This window comes from Eublepharis macularius, chromosome 14 (genome assembly GCF_028583425.1).
Source record: "Eublepharis macularius isolate TG4126 chromosome 14, MPM_Emac_v1.0, whole genome shotgun sequence".
Lineage (NCBI taxonomy): Eukaryota > Metazoa > Chordata > Lepidosauria > Squamata > Eublepharidae > Eublepharis > Eublepharis macularius.
In genome coordinates this window covers 20,305,557-20,330,036 of record NC_072803.1, presented here as the reverse complement: position 1 = coordinate 20,330,036, position 24,480 = coordinate 20,305,557, and the positions used below count along the sequence as shown (strand labels likewise).

General features: G+C 43.5%; 1 protein-coding gene across 3 annotated transcripts; it reads left to right on the top strand.

Moving 5' to 3' along the window:
* Positions 1–698: 698 nt before the first annotated feature.
* Positions 699–19,134, top strand: TMEM218 (transmembrane protein 218). Of its 3 annotated transcripts, none has more exons than XM_054998140.1 (5): positions 699–764; positions 5,405–5,515; positions 8,572–8,674; positions 16,793–16,938; positions 18,054–19,134. In XM_054998140.1, exons 2-4 carry the CDS (start codon positions 5,406–5,408, stop codon positions 16,928–16,930), a joined length of 351 nt encoding a protein of 116 aa, XP_054854115.1. In that variant the 5' UTR covers positions 699–764; position 5,405; the 3' UTR covers positions 16,931–16,938; positions 18,054–19,134. The 3 variants fall into 3 exon arrangements, with proteins under 3 accessions (XP_054854115.1, XP_054854114.1, XP_054854116.1); XM_054998139.1 differs by having other exon boundaries at positions 16,793–17,105; XM_054998141.1 differs by lacking the exon at positions 699–764 and adding an exon at positions 2,253–2,320 and having other exon boundaries at positions 16,793–17,105.
* Positions 19,135–24,480: the final 5,346 nt, after the last annotated feature.

Here is a 24,480-nt window from a genome sequence, read left to right as displayed (position 1 = left end):
TATTATGGTGGCTTCTTTTGTGGAGTAAAGCTTTGTCTTGTGTTGCGATCTGCCTCTAAGATCAAATTAAATAAAGTATGTCTTATGGAGGGAATATGGCTATTTTAAACTCAGATACCAACTCCTAGGTTATATGCAGATCACCGATGCTATCTACTACTGGAGGCTTGCATCTTTGTTTTACATTTATTTTTGGCTGGATCTGTTTATTTTTAATTCAACTCCACAGCTAGCAATTGTCAAATTAGAGCTTGCATATATTTGCACGAATTAACATACATTTCCACCCTCCTTCCTTGCAAGAGGCAGCAAAAAACTACTCAATAAGGTAAGGGCAAGTGGCCTGATTCGAGACTGCTCCGCTGGTGAAGGAGCGGAAATGTCACAAGCCGGTACTCAAGAAGGGGTAACTGAGCAGAGGAGCCGCCCAGCGCATCAATAACACCAACTAAACTGGAACTGATGGAGAGGGCGGGTTGATGGAAATAATACAGAACTACCGGCGCTGATTGGCTGGCAGCCTTTTCAGTCAACCAGGCAGCGCGTTCCCCCGAAGTACATGATCCTCTCCGGCAGGCTTTGAGAGTGCCCATAGCAACCGCCAATCAAAAGCAGGAAAGGGGATGAAACGCAAGCGCCGATTGGCGAAGCTGGGGACGGTCTAACTAGAAACGTTGCCGTGATTGGATACAGTGGGGCGAAGATTGAAAAAACTTGCCGCGGGGAAACGGGGCTGACTAGGCCACTCTTGGTTCAGGCCGCAGGTATGGAACAGCGGGTTGCTAGCTCCAGGTTGTGAAATTCCTGGAGATTTGGGGGTTGAACCTAGGGAGGGCGGTGTTTAGGGAGCGGAGACACCACAGCAGGGTATAATGTCACAGAGTCAACCATCTATAGTGGCCTTTTTGTCCCGGGAAACTGATCTTTGTTGCCTGGAGATCAGTTGCAATTCTGGGAGATCTCCAGCCATCACCTGGAGCTTGGCAACCTGAACTAATTGATTCGTTTGGGGTCTGGGAGGGAGGTTGCGGTTGCCCTCCCCAGATCACATTTTCTTGGGGAGGCTCTGTTATTCATAGCAAATCTATAAGGAGTATTTTTGTTTGCAAAGTATTCTCCAGTTATTTGTATTGTGTTCTCTGTCACCCACAACAAACAACCCTGCGAGGTAGAGTTGACTGTTCATTTTTTCCCTCTTGCCTCACAGGACTCCAGTGTCCTTAAAGAGCAGTGTGACAGGGAGGAATTAAAAGTGAAAGGTTTAACTTTCAGGGTCTTTTTAAAATTCCAAAGCGTTTACAGCCAAAAATAATGAAACAGAATCCAGAAACTTTGCCTCTTCTTCCTCCATTGCTGCAATCTGTGTTTGGAAAAGTTGCCTGTGTAACTTCTCTCCTTAGTATGCAGCTATTTTAAAGGATCAGAATACCTAATGGGCACTTTCTTTCCTAGAACTTAAATGCTTTCATAGAAGCAAACTGAACTTTTTCTGCTTAGCAATTTAGGTCCTCCTCCATGCATTTCTGTTAGATGACCTTCAAGGTGGTTTACAATCATGTAAAATACAGGCACGCAATGAAATAGTGTACAATCCAGTACACAAAATGAACAATAACATTTGATTCAATAATCAAATCCTATTGTAAAAACAAACACTTGCTAAATTTCTGCCTGCTGTGCAGCTCTTGAAGATAGGAGCTGTGCCAGAAAACAAGTGGCAAGTCTGCTAAGGAGCAAATTACTATGATTTTATTTAGAACCAGTGTGGTGCAGTGGTTAAAGTGTCAGACTAGGATCTGGGAAACCCAAGCCTGAATCTCTACTCTGCCATGGAAGGTTGCTGGGTGACCTTGGGCCAGTCATACACACTCAGCCTAAGATACTACGCAGGCTTGTTTTGAGGGCAGAATGGAGAAGATCTCTCTCTCTCTCTCTCTCTCTCTCTCGATCGATCGATCGATCGATCGATCGATCGATCGATAGATATAGTATACAAACTAGAAGAAGAAGATATAGATAGATAAAGTATACAAACTAGAACAAGAAGGTTTATTATAGAAAAAGGGGAAATGGTGGGTGGATTCAAAAAGGGCAGAGAAGAGGACAAAATACAAAACACAGAGAAGAGCACACTATCACACAGCACACAGTCTATCAAATAATGTTGAGCTAACTCAGCTAAGCCAAATGAGCCCTGTGGCGCAAAGTGGTAAACTGCAGTACTACTGTCCAAGCTCTGCTCACAACCTGAGTTCGATCCTCGCAGAAGACGGATTCGGGTAGCCAGCTCAAGGTTGATTCAGCCTTCCATCCTTCCAAGGTCGGTAAAATGAGTACCCAGTTTCCTGGGGGTAAAGTGTAGATGACTGGGGCAGGCAATGGCAAACCACCCCGTAACAAAATTCTGCCAAGAAAATGTCATGATGCGACATCCCCTCATGGGTCAGTAATGACTCGGTGCTTGCATAGGGGACTACCTTTACCTTTAACTCAGCTAAGCCCACTTTACCTAAGTTGTAGAAGATTCCTCAGAGTTTTGTATATTGTCCACATAGTCCAAGACAGAGCTAGGTTCAGACTGTGAGCCTATGCTCCTTCCCACTGGTCCCTCTCCAAGTCCATGGGTCCATGCATTTTTCTTCCAAACCCAAGTTCAAAAGGAGGAAAGCCGGTGGAAATAAATATATTTTGACAGAAGCAGAGGTTTGCTGGGTCAAACCAAAGGTCCACATAGTCAGCAACTCTTTTCCCACAATGACCTGTGAAATGCGGAACGCACAAGGAAGTCATTAAGGCAACATCCTTCCCCTGATGTTTATGCCTCCCTTGATTGGTGTACTGCCTCTAAATATGGAAGTCCTATTAGTTACTGTAGCTACTAGTGCCCAAGATGTCTCCATGAATATGTCTAATGCCCCTTTTAAGTGCTTATGATCTAGCAAAAGTGATCTGGTGCTAATGATCTGGTAGAAGCAAATTCCATAATAAGTTATTAATATTTTGCATTCTAGGAAGAAACCTATGGTCTGCTCTGAATGTACTGCTAATCAGTTTCTAGTATTAGTTTTAGTACTCTGGGGGAAGCAGAAATACAATCAGTTATTTTGTTTATTTATTTAGGAATTTCTGTGCTGACTCTCCTCCTCGAGGCAGTTTATATTTTTCCATACTACTAATCAGGGCTTTTTTTCTGGGAAAAGAGGTGGTAGAACTCAGTGGGTTGCCCTCGGAGAAAATGGTCACATGGCTGGCGGCCCCGCCCCCTGATCTCCGGACAGAGGGGAGTTTAGATTGCCGGCGGGGAGGGCAATCTAAACTCCCCTCTGTCTGGACATCAGGGGGTGGGGCCACCAGCCATGTGACCATTTTCAAGAGGTTCCGGAACTCCGTTCCACCACGTTCCAGCTGGAAAAAAAGCCCTGCTACTAATAATTTTATAAATATCTGTCTCGTCATCTCTTCCACTCACATTAAGGCCCCAAATACTTTCACCTTTCCTCAGAGGGAAGGTATTCCAACCGTCTGAGATCATTTCAGCTGTGCTTTTCTATACTGTTTCCAGTTTTGAGGCTGATATTCAAGACCTGTTAGCAACTTTGGGTATGAATTCCACGTTTTCCTGATTGAAGTCTAGATTTCTGTTGACCGTACTGTACTATCAGCTCTCAAGGGGCATGCTAGCCTTTTAATTGCAGATTGCCCATAGCATTATCTGTGGCATCTATATACAGTTAAATGGGGGAATCGAGAGGGGTCATAATTTTATTTTATTTTATTTTACTTCATTTATACACTGCCTTTCTCCCCAATGGGGGCCTGTCATTCTCCTCGCCTCCATTTTTTCCCTCACAACAACCCTGTGAGGTATGTTAGGCTGACATAATAGGCCTTAGGTCACCCAGCGAGCTTCCATAGCTGAGCGGGGAATTGAACCTGGGTCACCAGATCCTAGACCACTACTCTAGCTGCTACACTGTACACACTGGCGAAGTGTTGTAGTGTCTTAAGTTTGTATTTAATCATGGCTTTTAGTTTTAGCTGTTGCCTCAAAATAAATTCTGTATGTGCCTAAAACCAAAAATGCACTACATGGTAAATTGATATTTCTGAGGTTCTGCAAAACAGGAGTATCAGTGATGTACTTCACATGGGCCATTATGAAAAACAGTGAGATAAATTATGTTAAAGCTAAATATTCGTAATAATAAAGGCACTTGAATATTAAAATGGGGTATTGCTCTGACACCTGAGAGACCAACAAGATTTTCAGAGTGTCAGCTTTTGAGAGTCAGAGCTCCTTTCTTCAGACACGAGTCGGAGGAGATTCAATTTGATCCATGGGAAACCGACACAAGCCAATAGATTCTTGACCATCATCTAGTTCCTATCCATATCTAGGGTCCTTTTTCCATGGAAAAGGGTGGCTGACTGACAAAAGAAAGTAGGCCACACAAAATGAGTTGACTGCCACAAGTTGAGATGATTGCAAGTGGCTCAAATAGCTTTAAAAGAGGATTGGACAAATTCATGGAGCATCAGTCTAACAGTTGAAACACACGAGATGAAATACCTAGGTTCAACTCGTGTTCTCTTACCTAAAGTGTAGGCGTCCTTGCAGCTTAAAGTTTAGCATTTACAGAGCAGCAGGGAGAAGTGCAGGTGTCCTTGCAGCTTAAGTTTAGCATTTACAGAGCAGCAGAGAGGGATGTGCAGGGGTCCTTGCAGCTTAAAGTCTCCCGGTGCAGCCAGGCATCGTTCTGCAGGGCCAGGCCGGGTGAGGGGAAGGGAAAATGCCGTGATGCACCTTGAGAGTGGGAGGAAAGGCGTCCCACGCCTGCACTTCCCTCCTCGCTGCTCAGTAAATGCTAAACTTTAAGCTGCAAGGACGCCTGCACTGTAAGTGCTAAACTTTAAGCTGCAAGGACGCCTGCACTGTAAATGCTAAACTTTAAGCTGCAAGGATGCCTGCACTGTAAATGCTAAACTTTAAGCTGCAAGGACGCCTACACTTCCCGGCAAACCTTTAGGTAAGAGAACACGAGTTGAATCTAGGTATTTTGTCTCGTGTGTTCTGACTTTAAGAATGGCTATTTCTTGTGATGGTTAAGTGGAACCCTGTATATTCAGTATGGCAATGAGTACCAGTGGCTGAGGAGCAAGGGCAGGGGAAGGATATTGCCATTTTGCCCTGCCTGGTGGCCTCTCTATGGCATGTGGTTGGGCATTGTTGGAATAGCATGCTCGATGAGGTGTTCCAGCAGATTTCCTCTTGTCCCAGGTAACAATGTAATTATTCACTATGATAACATGGCCTTGGCTCCTCAGACACCCAACAAAGTGCCACATACAGATGAGTGAAATGGTCCCGTGCTCCTGTTTATTGATGCTTCTTCTTTATTCCCAGGATGCCTGGCACAGTACTTGGAGTCGGGCCAGGAGTGTTCATCTTAGCGCTGCTCTGGGTATTGGCCTTGTTGCTGTGCATGTTGTTATCCAGAGCGTCTGGACTCGCTAGGTAAACTGATCTCTCCTGCTGGGAAACTAATTGGAGGAGAAGCTGCTAACTTGCCTAAATCATGGGCTTGGCAGGCTGAGATTTCCGCAAGACAGGCAACCCGCAGTTTTAGATTCATTTAGATTCATTTATTATTTTACATTTATGTGCATTACTTCTGTCCACCCCTCCTCCTAGGGAGCTCGTGGTGACATTTTTAATGCCTTATCACAGGAGACTTCCAAGTTTGTTTTTGTTTGGTGGACATTCGAAAGAGCTCATAAATTCTGTCTTCCAGCGCTCCACTGACTTCCACTGTGTTCTATCACATCCTTGGTTATACAGCAACTACATCTTAAGATTGGGGGTAATTAATTTTTGTTTTTTTTTAAAAAAAACTTCAAGCAATGAAAAATATGGAATGTGAAGTGATGTGGACAATATTCCAAGATTCTTCTATCCAGTAAGATCCTCAGGGTGATTTATAATCAAGCTTGAAAGGAAGGCCAGTGCAATATTTAAAAAAAAAACACATAAAAACAAAAGTCAGCAAGCTCCTGCCTCCATAAAAAAGCATGGATCACAAAAGATCAGGCCACAGTGAATATAATATCATATGATGGCAGGAAAGTCAAGCCCTTAGTACCCTCCTTAAAAGCACTGTTTTAACCTTACTGATAGGGAGAGGTCAGCACAAACATCCCTTAGCAGGCCATTCTGTAAATGGAAGCACTGCAACAGAAAATGCCCTAAAGAGTTTCGGACTATCAGGGGCCTCCAAGAGGTTTGCACCTTTTGTATATGGAGCTTTCTTTTAGTCACCATAGCTAGTAGCCTTTGTTGGAAGTTTTCTCCATGAATCTGTCTAACTCTCTTTTAAAGCCATCTATGCTTGAGTCTCTCTACCTAGGGACGCTCAAGGGAATCTCATTTCACTTGCCCCCCCCCTCCAACTTTCCATGCACTCGCTCGCACAGTTTCACTTCAGTTTGCTCCCTGTGAGTACATTCACATCTGCTGTTACCTCCACATCCATTCATTCAAATGCAGATCTTGATACTTTCTCACACCTTAGAGAAATGCAAATTGGCAGTTCAAAGGAGCCTGCAGTACTTGTTTTAGCAGTAAAAACAGAGCTGAATTGGTGCTTTGCCCTCCAGAATCACTGGATGGAGTCACACAAAGGGAGCACCCATGAAAGCAGCATTCACATGTACTGGGCAAGAATAGCCTGCATGTGAATTGAGGACTGCACATACAATCCTGCATCCCTAGGTACTTAGTAACATGTAGAGAGACTCCTTGTGACCCTTGCTAGGTCCATTGGCATATCTCTGGTCCCAGAGGGCTTTAAAGATCAAAAACAGCACTTTAAAGATGGCCCTTAAACTAACCTGAAGTGGATGCAGTTGATATAAAATATGTTCCAGGCAGGTAGCCCCCACCAGCATCTTCGCAGTCACACAGTGGTCTAATTGCAGTTTCAGAATAGTTTTCAAAGGCACCTCTGTAGGATGCATTGTAGTAATCCAAGCTGGACACAAAGGTGCCCTTCCATGAGTGGAAAAGTATCTTTGCATTCAATTCCATAGAATGTTAAATGTAGGCAGAGGAAAGTTCCAGGGGGCATTTTGACATTTCTTCTGATCTTTAAAAAAATGTGTCAAATTGTCTTTATAGTTTTATTTTTGAAATAGAGAATGGAGACAGAAAGGTTTTCCCCCTCCTCTCAATGTACTTTTCTGTTTGGCGAAGGATGTGAATAATAAACTATATCAAATGAAAATGGGCAGTTGGATAACTCCCATTTAATCTAAGAAGAACTTTAAATGCATTATTTGGCTTCTCAATATAGTGTGTATTTTTGTCATTATTAAGCAATATTTTTTTTAAAAAACCTGGTATCTAATTAATGCGGACTGCAGAGTGCACTCTTCTAGAACTTGCTGCTTTCCTTGAAGTTTCCTTCCTGCCATAGCAATGAGAACATCAGCACATCACTTTTCACGGGAAGAACTGTATGAAGTTCTGTAAACCACATCCTAAAGTTGCAGTCCTTAAACACTGCCTTCATTATAGGCCAATCTCTTTGAAGTCAAAAGGGATCCTTGAGGATTTAGGGTTTCTAAATTGATTTGCAGGGCAGAACCAATGCCTTAGGAATGAGTGATTCTTCTGTTTTGATTTCTAGACTTTGGAGAGTCTTCTGCACCTTTTTAAAAAACTGTGCTTATATACCGCTCTTCTGGACAGATTAGTGCCCCACTCAGAGTGATGAACAAAGTTTGTAGAGTGGCTTACCCAAGGCCACTTGCTGAGCTCATGGCAGTAGTGGGATTTGAACCAGCAGAGCGCTGATTTGCAGCCCAACTATTTAACCGCTATGAGTTTGTCGCAGCTTAAATTGTCCTTTGTGTTTGTTGCTAAAGCACAGCCCAAGAAAGGACTCCGGATGTGTCTGTGAGCTTAGCTGTCAGTTTGCACATGTGACCACATGTGATGTGCTTTATCAGTGGTGGGCACGTGTCAATAAGGTAGAATAGGAAGAAAAATATGAGAACAAATGGAAGGAAATGAAAATGCTGCCAGTTCCAGAGTTAATATTAATAATTCTCCATGTTAAATTGGAAAGAAGGTGAAGTGGGATTCGAGATTATTCATGGACAAAACAATGAAATTGAAGTGACGAAATTTGCTCATCCCTCCACTTACTTAAAAGTTTATTTATTATAGTTATTTACAGTCTAGCTTTCTCATCGGGACTCAAGGCGGATTACCCAAAGTCAGTACAATGAACATGATGTGACAGCCAATAAACAATGCAATAGGATTTGGATTGTGGAAATCTGGGATCAACCAGAAATGGAGCTGAAGCAAAGTATATAAGTATTATTACAACAAGTTAGATGCTAAAAATAACATAGTAGGATCCTACTTACAGCAATCCTCCCTGAAAGCAGGGGTTGTACAGCACAATCTCACACGCTTAGGTGTAAATGCCAATGTAGAATAGCATTTACACCCATCAAAGTGTGTGTAAGATTGCAACGTTGGTGATTTTCTGTTACTTTTTCCAGGTTTTCTGTCTTTCTGGTTTTCTTGGCTGCCGTGATCATCACATTGGTTTTACTGCTTTTTCCACGTGCCGGCGAGTTCCCCGAACCTGCTACAGAAGTGAAGGTAAAGGAATCGTCTCATATTGATATGTACCAAATTTAGTTGTGCACGCACCGCACTAGTAAGCAGTAATGTACTCCCAGTGGAATACATTACTGGAAGTCCAACTCCCAGGGAAAAGGAAGCGTGTGCTACAAGAAGCAAATTACACTTAAAAGAAAAGAAGTTGGAGGCTGCAACCAAAGGCCACTGGAAGTCCAGGATGATGTTTGGCAGCAAGGCCAGGGCAGGCAAGAGACAGGTGGATTGAAAGCAGGCCGTCTCTCTGACTGTCTGCAAGGCAGTAGGTGGGCTGTAGCAAGACAAGCAGGGAGTCAGAAGAGTAGTAGTACAGCGGGAAGGTCAAGTGGCTTCCCTCAACAGTGAGTTGCCCAGCCTGAGAGAAATGTTTAGGTCTGTGAGTCTTTATAACCCTTATTTGCACCTGATTGGCCCTCACACATCACCTGACTTCCCAGGCCAAAAGGCTCATGGACAGATTCTTAACTTAAATGACTAGTCTCTCTTCCAGCCAGCAACCCTCATGACTGAGGGAGAAGAGAGGCAGCGTCTAATCTGTTTGCTGGGTAACTGTTGTCTCTTTTAATTTCCGGAGAAGGGGAGGACAAGCAGACAATGGAGTTTTATTTATTTTACTTAAAATGTTTCTCCTGCTTTTGCCTCAGAAAGGAGGTCTCAGAACAGCTCACAGAAAGAGTGCCTACCAATGTACTACTTAACCTATAGTGTTTTAAAAATGAGAAATATCATAAAGCAATTGCATAGATCACTAGTATTTAATGCAGAAAGCCTCGGTGTGAAACAATCCTGAGAGTGAAACAAAATTAGTGGCTTGCAAGTGGAGGAGAAGGTAGAGGAGCTTTTTTCAGTTTGGCCCGGCTTACATTACCCCTGAACATTTTTGCTGGTGGGATATATTGCTGGTAAGCTGTACCGTTATATGTATATTCCTTTTCACCTTTGTCACCAAGCTTCACACATGTTTTGTGATACAGTGATACCACAGAACACAGTGGCAGGGACTATAGCTGTATCTGTATATGGCTTGGAGGGACCTTGGCTGCTTCCACATGGAGGTTTTTCTCTGCCATTGCTTACAAATGCAAATGCTACTTTGGGGAGCATTCACATGACCTTATTCTCTAATTTGTTCACTTTCCAGATTTTCCCCATCCTTGGTAGGCTCTTTCTCAAAAATGCTTTACTATGTTCTTTTTGGAAAGGGCACATCCAAAGCAGGCTAGCATGGCACCTGGACAGGAAAGTTTGCAGCAGCCACATACATTTGGAATGCACAATCCGTCTGGCACAAAACCGATGTGGGTGGCTCATATAGACAGGGCATATGTGAGTCCTCGGTTGTGTGTTCAAGACCTGCCCTTACACATCACGTTGTAAAGACCCTAGAGCCCCAAGAATTGCATGAACAGGCCCAAGTCAAGATTTGCATCTGCCGAGCAAGAACACGACCTTCCTTTTGCAAGGAAACAATTGAGAATTGAGCAAGATGACGGTAACATTCTATGGGTTATAATTACCATTATGTGCAATGGTGATAAATTAAAGTTCCAGTAATAGTTCATAGAAAGTAGGGCCAGAGTGTTAATGCTTCTCATGGCGCAACAGCATTGTGTGCGATATTATGATACACAGCAGGAAAAATCAAATCTGTATAAAGTGCATCGGGGTTGGTTGGCTTAAATTAATCAGGGCACATCCAAACCTATCACCTCCTTATTGCCCCAATGTTCATTCTCTTCCTGTTTTTTTTTCCTTTTTCATTCTGCTTTATACTTTACTTCCTTTTCATCCTGATGGCTTTCTTTTCGCTGCAGAGAAATCTTCTGGTGGCATTCGGCATCCAAATTAAAACCTCTTCGATGCTGGAGAAATCATATTTGCAGTTAATTCCAAACAATGTGCTTTGTGTGTGGGGTGGGAGGTGAGATAGGCCAACTTCAAAGTTTTTTTAAAAGGTTTGAGTAAAAATTAGCTGTCTCCCCAGACAGGCACGGATGCCAAAAAGATGTTTAAAAAATAAAAAGGATTCAAGCTGAAATGAAGAGGATTGAAAGGAATTTTTAAACTACCCACAAAAGTCACAGTATTAGGTACCTTGTAACAGCCTTTGAGGGGAAATGCTTTTACACTGAGGTTTGTTTGAAAAGCGATTCTTCTTCCACATTGGGTTGTTCATAAGGGAAATATTTTGGTTTTTTGGAAGACAAACAGGAGGCGCCTGGCTCGTGTTCTCAGACGTATGTGCAATCCAGCCTGGGATTTGGGAGTTCATCACATTTTAGCAAGCAAGAAGTTGAGAGATCACTTGTTAAATACCAGCCAAACTCTCTGCGCCTTATTCCTCTTTCAGCACTCTCACTTTTGTGAAGTCCGGGTCCAGCCATAGCCTCAACAATAACATTTTTCTCTGCATGCTTAGATCTGGATTCATACAGTTTCCGGATTCCTTTCTCTATACATTCCATGTCAAGTTGGAGTCCTTTGTGTTTATAGTTGCAGAGTTAGCTGCACATGACCCTTGTAAAAACCAGTGTGGTTAGTGTTGGACTAGGTTTTGGAAGACCTGGGGTCAAAACCCTGTTGTCCTGTGAAGCTCACTGCGTGAAGCCTGTGCCAGTCACCCACACACAACACACTAGGGCTGGCCTACTTCAAAGAGTTGTTGTAAGGATAAAATGGGGAAGGGGGGATAATGTTGTTGCCCTGAGTGCCTTGGAGAAAAAGTTGGATAGAAGCTTATTAGATAGATTGTTTTACTGAAGTCCTGTGGCACTTTAATATGTTGTCCTTACCTCTTTGTCTTGTATGCTTCCGAAGCAAAGCCAACGTACCCTAAGAGAATGTAACTGGGATTGCTGATAACCTGTCAGTCCAGAGGATCTCTTCACGTTTTTCTACATTTCCCTCTCTGTTGTTACGCTTGGTTTCATTTAAGCTCCTCCAGCTATTTTGTAACCCTCTTTTCTCTGTTTCTCCTAGCAGGGAAAGTACGTCAGTTAGCACTATTTCTCCCCTGCCTACCAAATGTTAAAACAGTTGCTGGTTGTTGAGCAGCATTACTCCTAGCTAGCAATTAATTTCTTATCTGTTCTAAGAGCCAAACAATGCCATACATTTCTTAACAAGTCAGGTTAGGGTTTCCCCGATCTAACCCAGTCCACTTCCCCAGGGCCACTTCATCTGAGGAAAACGGTGCCGGTATGACGGCAGATGACCCTTCTCCTCCAGCATTGTGGATCCGATCTGAATTGGGCCCTGTGATGCTTGGGAAAGAAAGTGACTCATATAAAATCATATTGTGTAATTTGGCCCTAACTGGCCTTGTGCCGGTTGAAAGCTGACGTATACTCAGCAAGCATTTTATTGCATCTCTACAGTCCAGTCTCAGGGGATGGTTGGTGAGCACATGATAACCTGTCTTGCCGAAGCTAAGCAGGTCTGGGTCTTCAGGACCCAGATGGAGACCTGGAAATCTTACACATGTTGCTGTGAATAAGTACAATTAATAACAATACATTTGTTGAGTAGTGATAGCCAGTGTCTACTACCACATTCCTCAGTATTTCCCTTTTGGTTGTCTCTCCTTCCTATCTCTTTGGTGGATTATTTTACCTTGATCTTTTTGCATCCCAGTTGTCTGTTCCCCCAGCAGCCATGCAACGCTGTAATGAACTGTGCGAGGCTATCCTCTGTCATACTATGTGCAGACAGACAGCCTCTTTAGTGGTAGCGGTTCCTGGGTTCTCCTCCATTTTCTTTGGAAAGCCACCTTAAACTTGTAGCCACCTTTTATTATGCTGGCATTATTATTATTATTATTTTAAATCCAACCTTACACACTGTGCAGATTTTCATTGCCTTGGATTAAGATCTTTTTGAGCCAGTAACACGTCACAGTCTGTTAAGAGTGCTGGCAATAAAGAGTTGGATTTTAATTGTAATGATCACATCTCCTTTGGTCTGGGAAGCTTGTTTTTATTTCTCTCGGTGCCAACACTTGGCTGCTATTACCTTGTTAGAATGCTTCCCCCCTACCCCAGATGCCCTTTCTCCAGGGGCAAGGGTAGTCCTGCTCTCATCCAAAAAACACAGTTTCACTAGCACAGCTGCTGCCTCCAGCAGATCTCACTGATAATGAAAGGTTCCTCCTCAAGGCTTTTCCCTGCTGCTAGATTAACCCTCCAAAACATTCTAAATTTCCATTACCAGCAGTTTGGCTCCCTCGTAACTCAAGTTCTGAGGAAAGTCTGCCTCTTCCCAAAGGCTTTCCCAGTTGTAATTATTTCAGCTCCACATTCCTTGCAAAATCTGTTCCCCGCCTCCAGGTTTTGCTTGTCTTCACCTCTGAGACCCCCCCCCCACTGCCCTTAGGGCTCCTTCCTTCCTGACTTCCTTCCTCCACTTGGCCCCAGTGTTATCGCACCGCCTGCGTGAGAAATGGCCCCAGACTTTTCTTAGGACGATTTGGGCTGCTTCCAGATGGTGATGATTCTCTATTGTGTATTCATTGCTGCTGCAAATGTAGAACGGAAGTAGGCTCGTATGGGAGAAGACAGTCTTAAAGGTTTGCTCATCCTAAGCCGTATAGGGCTTTAAAGGTCAATACCAGCATCTTGAATTGGGCCCAAAGACAAACTGGTGATGTAACAAGGCTGAAAAGCCCTAGACTCTTAGTCTTTCTTCATAGGAAAGGCTGTCCAAAACCTTAATCATAATGTCAGTCCCTGGCAGTTAGGTCCCTTCAAGTTCTCTACAGTTAACACACAGGTGTTCCAGTTGAAGCAACTTTATTAGAGATCCATACAGTTCGGGTTGTTCACACAAAGATAGCAATTGGCAGAAGTGACTATTCAAAAATGGACACTACTAATTATAGGGAAACTTCCCGCCCTTTGGGTCTGTTGACATTCTGGCGTGAAAGCCCCAAGTTACATGGGAACTGTTTAGTTTAGGCTAGATAGAGTACAGAGTAAAATCATCACCGTCTCTGAGAAAAGATACATTGCTCGCTGCTCACAGCTAGCATCCAAGGACACTTGCTCCGCCCCCACTGGCTCAGCGCATTGTAAGTTAGCACTTTACACACACTCAGATGAGTTATACAAAATACAGAATACAACCTTAGCAAACAGTTATGATCAGCACCAAATGCATAACACAATGTTGGCAGGTATGCTGGCATACATGACACATGGTTGCCTTGTGTCATCTACAAGAGACTTGTTCCGGAGTAGAACCAAGGACAGTAAATTTGTTAAATGAAGAGCAAAATGTAGGCATAGATTAATGACCTGGCCTGATGTAAGGAGCGGCAGTAAAGAGTAGCAGGAGTCCAGGGAAAGAGGGTGCAGGAGTTGAGGATCAGGATGTGGACTGTAGGCTGTCAGGAAAGCACTGCTGAGAGCCAAACTACAAGTGACGCCTTACACAGGTTGGACACTTGTCAGCTTCCCTCAAGTTTTGATGGGAAATGTAGGCGCCCTGGTTTTACAGCTTGGCTCTCCATTACAGCTGCAAGACCAGGATGCCTACATTTCCCATCAAAACTTGAGGGAAGCCGACTAGTGTCCAACCTGTGTAAGACGTCACTTGTAGTTTGGCTCTCACTCAGTAGGGGTCAGCAGGAACTAATTGTCTTGCTTAAGGGTGGAGTCATGCAAAGTTACACTACAGCAGTTGAAACTAACGCCAATGGGCCGTGTTTTAAGTCTTCACCTTTCTGCAATACAGATTTTCTCCCTCTACTCTTTCTCCAGACCCCTCTGTACCTCTGCTGTTTTGTTTGGCTCCATATTGCTGAATCAAGGCACCGGGATGCACAGCAGAGGCAAAGTCCACATTTTGTGGCAGGCCTGTGCAACGAAAAAGTTCCTTTCCAAGAATCTCTAGCCCCAACCAAACCTGCCACCCAGCATAATCTGATATCAATAATACATGCCCTTAGCTTTCAGCACCCAAAGTCTGCTAATTGGCTAATTAAAAAGCGAAGTGTGTTGAACGAGCAAACATGTTGCCCTCGGGAGACTTGTTCCGTAGCAGAGCCAAGGTCAAGCCTGTGCTAATGCTGTTTCATGAAGCTCACCTTTGCTGTAAGCATGGTGTTGAGCATTCCCAGGAGCTGGGAAGATGGTTTTGGAATCTGTGTCTTATTGTTGCGGGGAGGGGAGGTGGGGGTCTCTCACTGTCAAACTCTCCTTTTTTTCTATCATTCACCACGTGGCAGTTTTAATCCCACTCCTCTCCACTGTCTCAGCATGCCTCCTTGCATGTATCTGTGGGACAGACTGTCCGGAGCAGCAGTGTTAACTGTAAGGTGTGTCTAGAGGATGGTTGGAGCACAGAGCATCCAATATGCAAACTAGGCTTGCGGCTTTTTGCAGATAATTCAAGCACTAAATGAAGTGGATGGAAACTTCAAAATAAATTCTACATTTATTAATTGCAGAAGCCTCTATTATAAATAAGAATCAGAAAACCCTCTTGGGTGAGCACTAGCTTTGCAGAGGCTGGGCGTGGACTGGCTTTGGTGGGTCCTGTGAGTGGAGACTAATGATCTTACTAGAACTGACAACAGAGAATAACCTTCTCATGCATCTGATGAAGTAGGCTTTGGCTCACAGGAGCTCCTGCTGGAATGAAAATTGGCCTTTAAGAGGCCACAGGACTCTTGCTGTTTTCTGTTACAACATATTAACATGGCTGCCCCTCTAGAACCTAAAACGGTATAGTTTCAACTGGTTCCTGAAGAAATAGAATTACAAGGTATAATTGATTAATAGGTATTTTAAAGTCTTTTGGATCATGGCCCCAATTTATCAGGACGCCATTTTTAAAAATCATAATCTGTTTCTAATACAAGTTCTTATAAAAACTATGATAGGGTCTATCTTAGAAAAGGAATTCCTCTTCCTCTCTCACACACAACAGCAAGCCTCTTCTGAATGTCCATATATCATCTCAAAACCAAGAAAGAACACATTATTTCTTCAGAGGTAGCATAGGCAAATTCTAACTGATTAATTGACTTAAAATTGACTGATTAAGAAGGTACTCCAGCTAAATTAGACAACACATTTATAAAAATTATTTTTTCCAATATAAAAACTTGCAAAAACAGCAGGTGGCAAACACTGTTCACCTTAAGACACTGCAAGAAAGGTGAAGTATACACGAAATAAATGAGTATCTTAGAAGAGGCATTCTCTTTTGTGTGTGAGAGCTGGGAAGCCCTCTTCCAAGATGGGACATGCTACAGCACACATCATCTTACCATCCAAATTATTATTTTTTCCTTAGCATGATTTCCTTCTGTGCAGATTCAGTTGATTAATTAAGAAGGTCACTCACTCCTATTTAGTAGATTTTTATTTATTTGCTTTTAGCCAACACTGAAGACTAGAAGACAGAAAAGAGGGGAGATGTGGGTGACAGTGTGATAGGGACAGACTGAGAGCTATTCAGGACACTGCTATTTAGAGCTATTCAAAGAGTTAGAAACACAGAATAGAGCTTCTGAGCGTAATCTGTATGGGGCTGCATGCTTTGCTTGCAGGAGGTCCCAGGTTCAATCCTTAGCTTCTCCAGTTAAAAGTATCTGGTATGAGTAATGTGCAAGACCTCGACCTGAGTCCTGGGAGTGCTGCTACCTGTCAGAGTAGGCAATACTGGCTTTGACAGACCTTACACTGTCTACTAGTAGACAGTATAAGGCATCTTCTTATATGTTCATGAGTGCAAAGGAAAGAGGAGATCCTTAAGGTATTCTGCACAACTGAGGGCTTTAAACTGAGAACCAACACTTTGACAGCCCATGGAGACAGAAAAATAGAGAAATTGTATGCTTTGCAAAATGTGCTCCAGATAAAAGCTCCAGCAGCTACATTTTAAACAAGCTACAAGTTGAACAAATACTTTTCAAAAAGAGCTTCTTATTGAATGGATGGTAGTAATCTAATCCGGTTGTTAGTAAGGCAGATGCGACTGCAGCTCCTAGGTCAGATCACAGTGTGATTGTGTCTTCAAGGGCGGTTTGTGTATTTAAGGCTTGCTCTTCAAGGTTTTCTGCCGTATAATAACACGTGAACTCATTTTCCTTCTCAGATTGTGGACACCTTCTATGTTGGCCGCTACGTTCTGCTCTCCATTCTAAGCGTGATTTTCCTCGGCTGCTTGTTCTTGGTTTTGGTTCACCATGTCATGCAACCAGTGTATGCCAAACCGATGCGTGTCAGCTCATAAGAGGACAGGTGAGCCATTCAGCGGTGTTGCCCTGGCCGGGAGAAGAGTGGACAGGGCATTCCTAAGCAGAGTCGCACCTTTCTAAACCCGTTTAAGTCAAATGAGTTCAGAAAGGTATAACTGCTTAGAATTGCACTGTAAATGATACAGAAAATTAAATTGCTCTAACCTAAAGGTATTGTTAATATTATTTTTTTTAAATAAATATTTTTACTTCACTTTTCATGTTGCACTGTTTTATCTATCATGTGCTTTCAGGAAAGGAAGGATGGGTTGCAAATTCGATTTAATTCATACAATTTACACGTAGTATGAGTGAACTTCGAGACTGCTTTTTCATGCCATGATTCTCCATGTCTGAAAATACAATTTAGGAAGGTGTGTTTGCAGAGTAATATTGGCAGAGTGTATTAATTTTGGTGCACTGTCATCTGCAAGAACCAATATAGTAGAGCTCCCTAAGCAACTGAGCCGTGAATCAGGAAATTCTTGGTTCAAATCTCACTTTTGCCCACAACTTAATAGGGAGGTTTGAGCAAACTACCCTCTGACTTCTCAGTGTCCCATCTGCTTTGAGAGAATAATAGCACTGGCCCACCATGCAGGGCTGTTGTAAAGATATCAACAAGTAATAACCTATGTTGACACATTTTGAATACGTGCATGTACTGTCCAGGTGTTAAGTATTAATATTACCGTAGTTTAAGCATCTGAGCTTACTGTGTCAGGCTGCTGAGTCCCCTGGCCTCAGAACAGAGGGGACGGAGTTAAGCTTTTCACCTTGAATCCTCTTCAGTCCTCTCCAGAGAGAGCCTGAACCTGAGCCTGTCCTTCCTGCCCTTTCCTAGGCCGGGGTGTGGCCAGTTCCCCAGCCAGGACACTCTCCCAGTCATCTTCTAGGTCTGCTGCCCAGCTGGCAGGTGGCCCTGATGTTAGACTGACTCTTTCAAGGCTCTGCTCTGGGCCAGTCTGGCTTCTTCCTGGGTGGTGGCAGCAAGGGCACAGCTGCGCTAAAGCTGTCCTTTAGCTAGGGTGGTTTTTACATAATAAATGCAAGTTTTTCACCTGTTGAATGTGTCTGCTCTCGGGTCCGGTTTAAATGCCCTTCCCTTGCCTTCCACAGGCTTACCTCCTATCTCTTCACTCTCAGATCCTGAGACATCCATGCCATTAACCTTCACTAAGGTGATGGTATCGCTTTACTCTGCTCTGGTTCGACCTCACTTGCAGTACTGTGTTCAGTTGTGGGCACCTCAAGTTTTAAAAGGACGTTGACAAGCTGAAACATGTCCAAAGGAGGGCAACGAAGATGCTGAGGAGGCTGAAGATCAAGTCTTACGAGGAAAGGTTGAAGGAGCTGGGTATGTTTAAGCCTGGAGAGGAGGTGACTGAGAGGTGATATGATAGCCCTCGTCAAGTATTTGAAGGGCTGTCACATAGAGGATAGAGCAGAGTTGTTTACTGTTGCCCCAGTGTGTTGGACCAGAAACAATGGGTTAAAATTAAAGCAAAATCTCTTTTGGCCAAACATTAGGAAGAACTTTCTGACAGTTAGAGCAGCTCCTCAGTGGAACAGGCTTCCTTGGGAGATGGTGGGCTCTCCTTCCTTGGAGGTATTTAAGAAGGGGTGCTTGGTTCTTTCTTATATGCCCAGGGTAATGTTAATTGCCACTTTGGGGTCAGGAAGGAATTTTCCTCCAGGCCAGAGTGGCTAGGGGTCCTCGATGTTTTTGGCCCTCCTCTGGGTGTAGAGCAGGAGTCACTGCGGGAGGGGGGTGAAGATAGCTGTGAATTGCCTGGATTGTGCAGGAGGCTAGACTAGATGACCCTTGGGATTCCTTCCAGCTCTGTGTATCTATGTTCTATATTCTATGTTCACTCCTCCTGCATCAACACCTGCAACTGCACCCTCAAATGACTCAGCCCTTTGCTGCAGAAATGCCTCCCAGAACCCCAACTCACCTGTTCTGTGAAGCCCTGGCTGCAGACCTCACAATCTCCCCTCTCCATAATGAAACTGAGCACCTTGAGCTGAACACATACCTTTTTCTTGGTCATTCCGCCTTTCCCCTACCCATGCTGTCTCCCTTATGGTAAAATTTATATTGCAAGCTCCTTGGGAGCAGGGACCTGTTTGCTTCTCCTATATAAAGCACCAGTCATATTGACAGTGCTCTATAAATAACGATAATAAAGAAAATAAAGATTTCGAATAAGTTTTTCTTTTCTTCTCCACTCAGTACAGAGAAACTCAGTCTGTGTATTTCTTCGTAGCACCTCCTGTATTTAGTGGATTTAATTTAATGGATCCCCAAGGGCTTATTTATAGTCTCCCCCTCCTTCCTGACACAGGTGAGAGATGCTAATGAGTCCCTCTGAGAAGTCACTTGGCTGAATTGTTCCAGGAGGACAAAATAGAAACAGAGATCATTTTTCTAAGTCAGCAGATGATCTTTAACCACTATACAGCAGCCCGTGTCTGATTTGATTTTTCTCTCAGGGCTGAATCTCATGTTGGGTTTGTACAGATCAGGGAGTCGCATATACATCTGTGCACTTAGAAAAGATGTAATGTCTGAATGGGTAAGATGCAGATCTCACCTGTCCAATCTGTGCACGCACACACAGATACTCTCTTTCTCTGAGATGTGCTCTGACTTTCTTTGTCTCTCGCACACACAGTGTCTTTCTGTCTATCATTCCAAGCTGAATTCTGGATTTCATAATGCGCTTAGTGGATGAAATCAATATATTGCCCATTTGCATGTAACTATTTCCCCCATTCATGGTAAGGGATTGTAATTATTCCCCACATGATGCCTGGACTGTATGGATAAGATTATTCTAGTACCCTCTACATAGTAATACCTTTGAAGATGTCCAGGAAATAGTGACTTGTCGAGAATGCTCCAGCAGCATTGTTTATTTTATTTATTTATTTATATCATATTTGTATTCCGCCCTCCCCACAAGCGGGCTCAGGGTGGATAACCACCTTAAAATCATTTTAAAACGTTCCATATTAAAACATTAAACATGTTGACAGGGATGAGGTGTGTTATTATTACCCTTGTCCTGCAAGAACTACATTAGCTTTCCATTCTTCCAGGCACAATTCATTTGATTTACGAAGCCCTACACAGTGTGGGCCCAAGGGATCTGAAGGGTCACCTGCCTCCTATACACACAGACCTAAGTTTGGTCTCAGAGGCCCTTCTCTGGGTATCTCTACACTTGAAGCAAAGAGAATGATGGAGCAAGAATAGGGTCTTCTTGGTTGTGGCATTGCTTTGAGTACATTGTACGTAGAAAAGCACGACAAATAATTTTAACAAATATGTGCATGGCGGTGGAGAGTGCTGTCAAGTCATAGCTGACTTATGGGCAACCCCTGGTGGGGTTTTCATGGCAGAAGCGGTTTGCCATTGCCTGCCTCTGGAACCCTGGTCTTCATTGGAGGTCTCCCTTCCAATGATGAACCAAGGCCAACCCTGTTTAGGTTCTGAGATCTGATGAGATTAGGCTTACCTGGACTATCCAAGTCAGGGTAAATATATGCAGGCTTAAACACATTTAGCAGATCAATTCTGCTTACTCTTAAACGTAAGGCCCCACATCTAGCAGAATGTTTGCAAAGATGTGCTTTGCTGAATAGATGGCTAGTACTGAACACAGTATGCATATCAAGAAAACTAACACTTGATTATTCCTTTTGATAGCTGTGGATGAACAATAAGGAACTGTGGGATCTGCAAAAGTTTATAGATGATCATACAAAGTTAGGCAAGCCTAAGAGCATTCAGTGAACTTAGGAGTCACCTAATCGCATAGGACTGAGTCTGGGTTATTTACCATGCACAGTTTACATTATCAGGGTTATCATCACAGCCATAAGGTCTAGAAACTTGCTTTTTAAAACACAACGGACCTGAATTGCTTATTCCATACATTTTCATGGTGCAGTTACAAAAGTGTGGAATGCACATAGCCTTAACAATGGCACAATACTGAAACTGACAAAATATAGCTGGTTAGAAATATCCAAATTGCTTCGAACAGGGTACCACTGTAGTATTGTTAATATATGTTGTTTTGTGTGCCATCTCTGCTGTGTATATTTTTAGAATGAATTGACCACAAGGCAGATCTTTATTCCAGTCCTAGGTTTTTGGGGTCATGCCAGCTCTATAACTTCTGGATATTAAATACAGCTCTTTGACTTACCATTTTAGTTCTTTCTCAGCCATCCTCTGCAGGCTATTCTAATTTCTCCCCGGCTGATATCTCCCATTTTGCTAGCACCTGCTGCAGACTCATTTTAATTTGGCCTAAAAAATTAAACTTGAAATAGGAGAACAGCCCCTTTCTTTTTTCCCCTAACGAAAGAACTCTGTACGGTGGCAAAGGGTTCTTTCTAACAAGGTTGTAGATACATTTTCTAACTTCATTAAAGGTACTTGCCCTGAGAGTGAATAAAAAAAGTATAGAATAATTCTAAAATAGCTGAACCTCCTTTTAACATGAGGAATAAGTAGGAAAGTAATTGGCCAGCTAAGGAATACTAAAAACCCAGAAAATAGCAGGGAGAACTCCGTGAAATAGATTGTCAGTGTTTCCATATCACATATTAATTGGCAACAGTCATTTGGAAAGCTGTAAAAACTTGGGGAGGTGGCAAGGAATTATGGAATACGGAATTACTGCATCTTTGATTTCATTTTTGAAAGATACCTATAGATTAAGATCATGATGCTTGTGGCAATAAAGCTGTCAGAGTGTGATTCCCCCCCCCCCCCACAAAGACTGAAAAGCATGAATTTGGCTCAAAATTGAAAACAAAAATAGTTTATAACCTCTTTAAATTTTAACAATTGCTACAAAGCTAGGGAACATTTAAACCACACTAAAATCAATAGGTTTACCAATGCAATCCTATGTGTGTTTACTCAAAAGTAAGTTCACCATAATCCATGGGGCTTACTCCCAAGCGTAGAACTGTGTCCTTTGGCTGCAATACTAAGGACACTTTCATGAGAGTAAGCCTCACTGAATAAAATGGAGCTTATTTCTGACTAGAACAGTTGAGGATTACTCCCATTGAGTGGGATGGCATGAAAGATGTTCATAAAATTGGGATGAATGGTATAGTGTGGATATATATATATATTCTCTCCCCATATATACCCTGGAAGGTGCTGAGATCTGCAGGTAAACATCTACTGGTAGTCCCTGGCCCCAGGGAGGCTTGACTGGCCTCGACCAGGCCCAGGCCATTTTCGGTCCTGGCCCCGACCTGGTGGAACTCTCTGTTGGAAGACACTCAGGCCCGCCCAAGATCTTCCATCCTTTCGGCGGGCCTGAAAGACAGAGGTGTTCTGCCAGGCATTTGGTTGAGGTCATCAAATGAGTCTCCTTGTTGACCTCCCATCTTTGTGGGGGGGAGCTTTATGGTCATCTGCCACCCACACATGAGCAGCCGCAACATATCAACCCACACCTTCACCCTTTGAGCAGGTGAATTGTTGAAGTGATGTAAGATTTGTGATTTTGTTGTGTTTTTATTTTTGTTGTAACCTTCCCTGAGCCTGCTTGCAAAGAAGGCAGGCTATTAAACAGCAACAACAATAACAATAAATGTCAGTAGACAGCCTCCTACCATAGGCCCAAGAAAGTTCCTCCAGCCTAAGAAGACTCCTGTTGGAGGAAGAACCACATACACTGAGAGAGAGCCACTTGAGAGCCAATATGATGTACTGGTTAGAGTGCTAGACTTGAACCTGGGAGACCCAGGTTAGAATCTCCACTCTACCATGGAAGCTTGTTGGGTGAATTAGAGTAACCCTAACCTACCTCACAGAGCTCCTCCCCATTGGGGAGGAAAGTGGTGTATAAATGCAGAAAATACTGGAAGAAGGCATCAGTCTTATTGGAGTGATAGGATAGCAAAAGAAGCACTATTTCACACAGTGCATTTTCAACTTGTGGAATTCACTGCCACATGATGCAGTGACTGGCCATTAAGCCCACCACAAAAAGTCCTGAGGGCACGGGGAGCCATCCACTCCCTCGTCAAGTCCACCCCATACGTTAGCAAGGTGTGGCTCTCCCTTGTGGGCCTAAACAACTGCTGCTGTCACCATGACAAAGGAGCAGCTGGCCCAAGGAGCACTGTAGCAGTTGTTGCTGCAGGAAGTCTGCTTTCCAGGGCCGTTTCTGCCTCCCAGTCTGCCCCTGGTGATGGACACTAAACCACATGTTCTGTGCATGGTGGGTTGAAAAGAAAATACGTGTATGTTGAACAACACTGGAGAATCGGTGTATAAAATACAGAGCTAAAGACTGGAGAAACACAAGTTGCATGCCAATCAAAGAATATTCAAAAACGCACACATACTTATTCACACTCACTTAGGTGAAGGCCAGGATGCACCTGGCAGGGTGAAAAGAGATGGGGAAAGGAGCTGAGAATACTGGGGAATGCCTAGCTGACATGAAAAATGCCTGGGCACGCTGCCACTATATGCGCCTTGCATTGGCACTGATGTTCGTTGAGGCCTCCTACTTGCCTAACTGCTTGGATGTTTAATAAATTTGTGGCCTATTTCCATCCCAAACGTCAGCTCTCTTTCTTCCTCTCGCCTTACACTGCGGGCGCAAGTGTGAGAACCGCATATAATTCTTTGCTCAAGCCCTGAGAGACTTAATTAAAAGTGTTAATTCTGCAGCCTCCTGCTGTAATTTGTCAAGTCGCTCTGTTTAAGTTTCACAACCCTAAGGTCAGAGATGGAGACTTTGGGGAGATGGAAACGCTCCACTGCTTGATTTTGGTGCAGTTCCATCCGAAGGTCTGCTTAGGTTCTTTTTATTCTCATACTTAAGGGCTAGCCCACTTGGCACATATATAGAACCGTTGGGCCTTACTGACAAGTGGTGGCATACATGACATTCTCAGACATACCAGTGAACAAACTCTTAATAGTATGGCGGATATTATTAGGTCTAGTAATGTTGCAGTAGGGGGCTGGATTCTTGATTTACATCACTGCCAGGGGCTATGAGGCTTTTACATTTCTAATGTTGCAGTGAAAAAGAGGAAGTCAGCATAGTTCCTAACTTTAGACGGTCAAACTTGGCAACTAGTTTTATGGGTGGGCTACACTGAATAAGGGAGGGCTGATGCCTTCCTTCTAGGTGGGGAGGAGGCGGCAAGAACATGCCAATCATTATGACACGTGCCCCACTTTTCTGAGCAGAGAGAAGTTTGAGGGGTAGGGCTTCTTAGCAATGGTCCCCTTTGGAGAAGAGAGCATCAGGGAATTACGGCATTTTTGTTGTATCGTACAAATAAACAGGAAGCGCACAAGTGGGGCAGAAGCCAAGAGTTGCTCCTGCAAAACAGCATTTCTGCTAACCTGCAGCAGACTCCCAGCTGTACAGAAAGATCTAGCACACTCAAGATTTATTTATTTTATTTGACATATCCCGCCCTCCCCACGAATGGGCTCAGGGCGGCCCCTCTAATGGCTGTATTGTCTCCTCTGTCTCTGCCG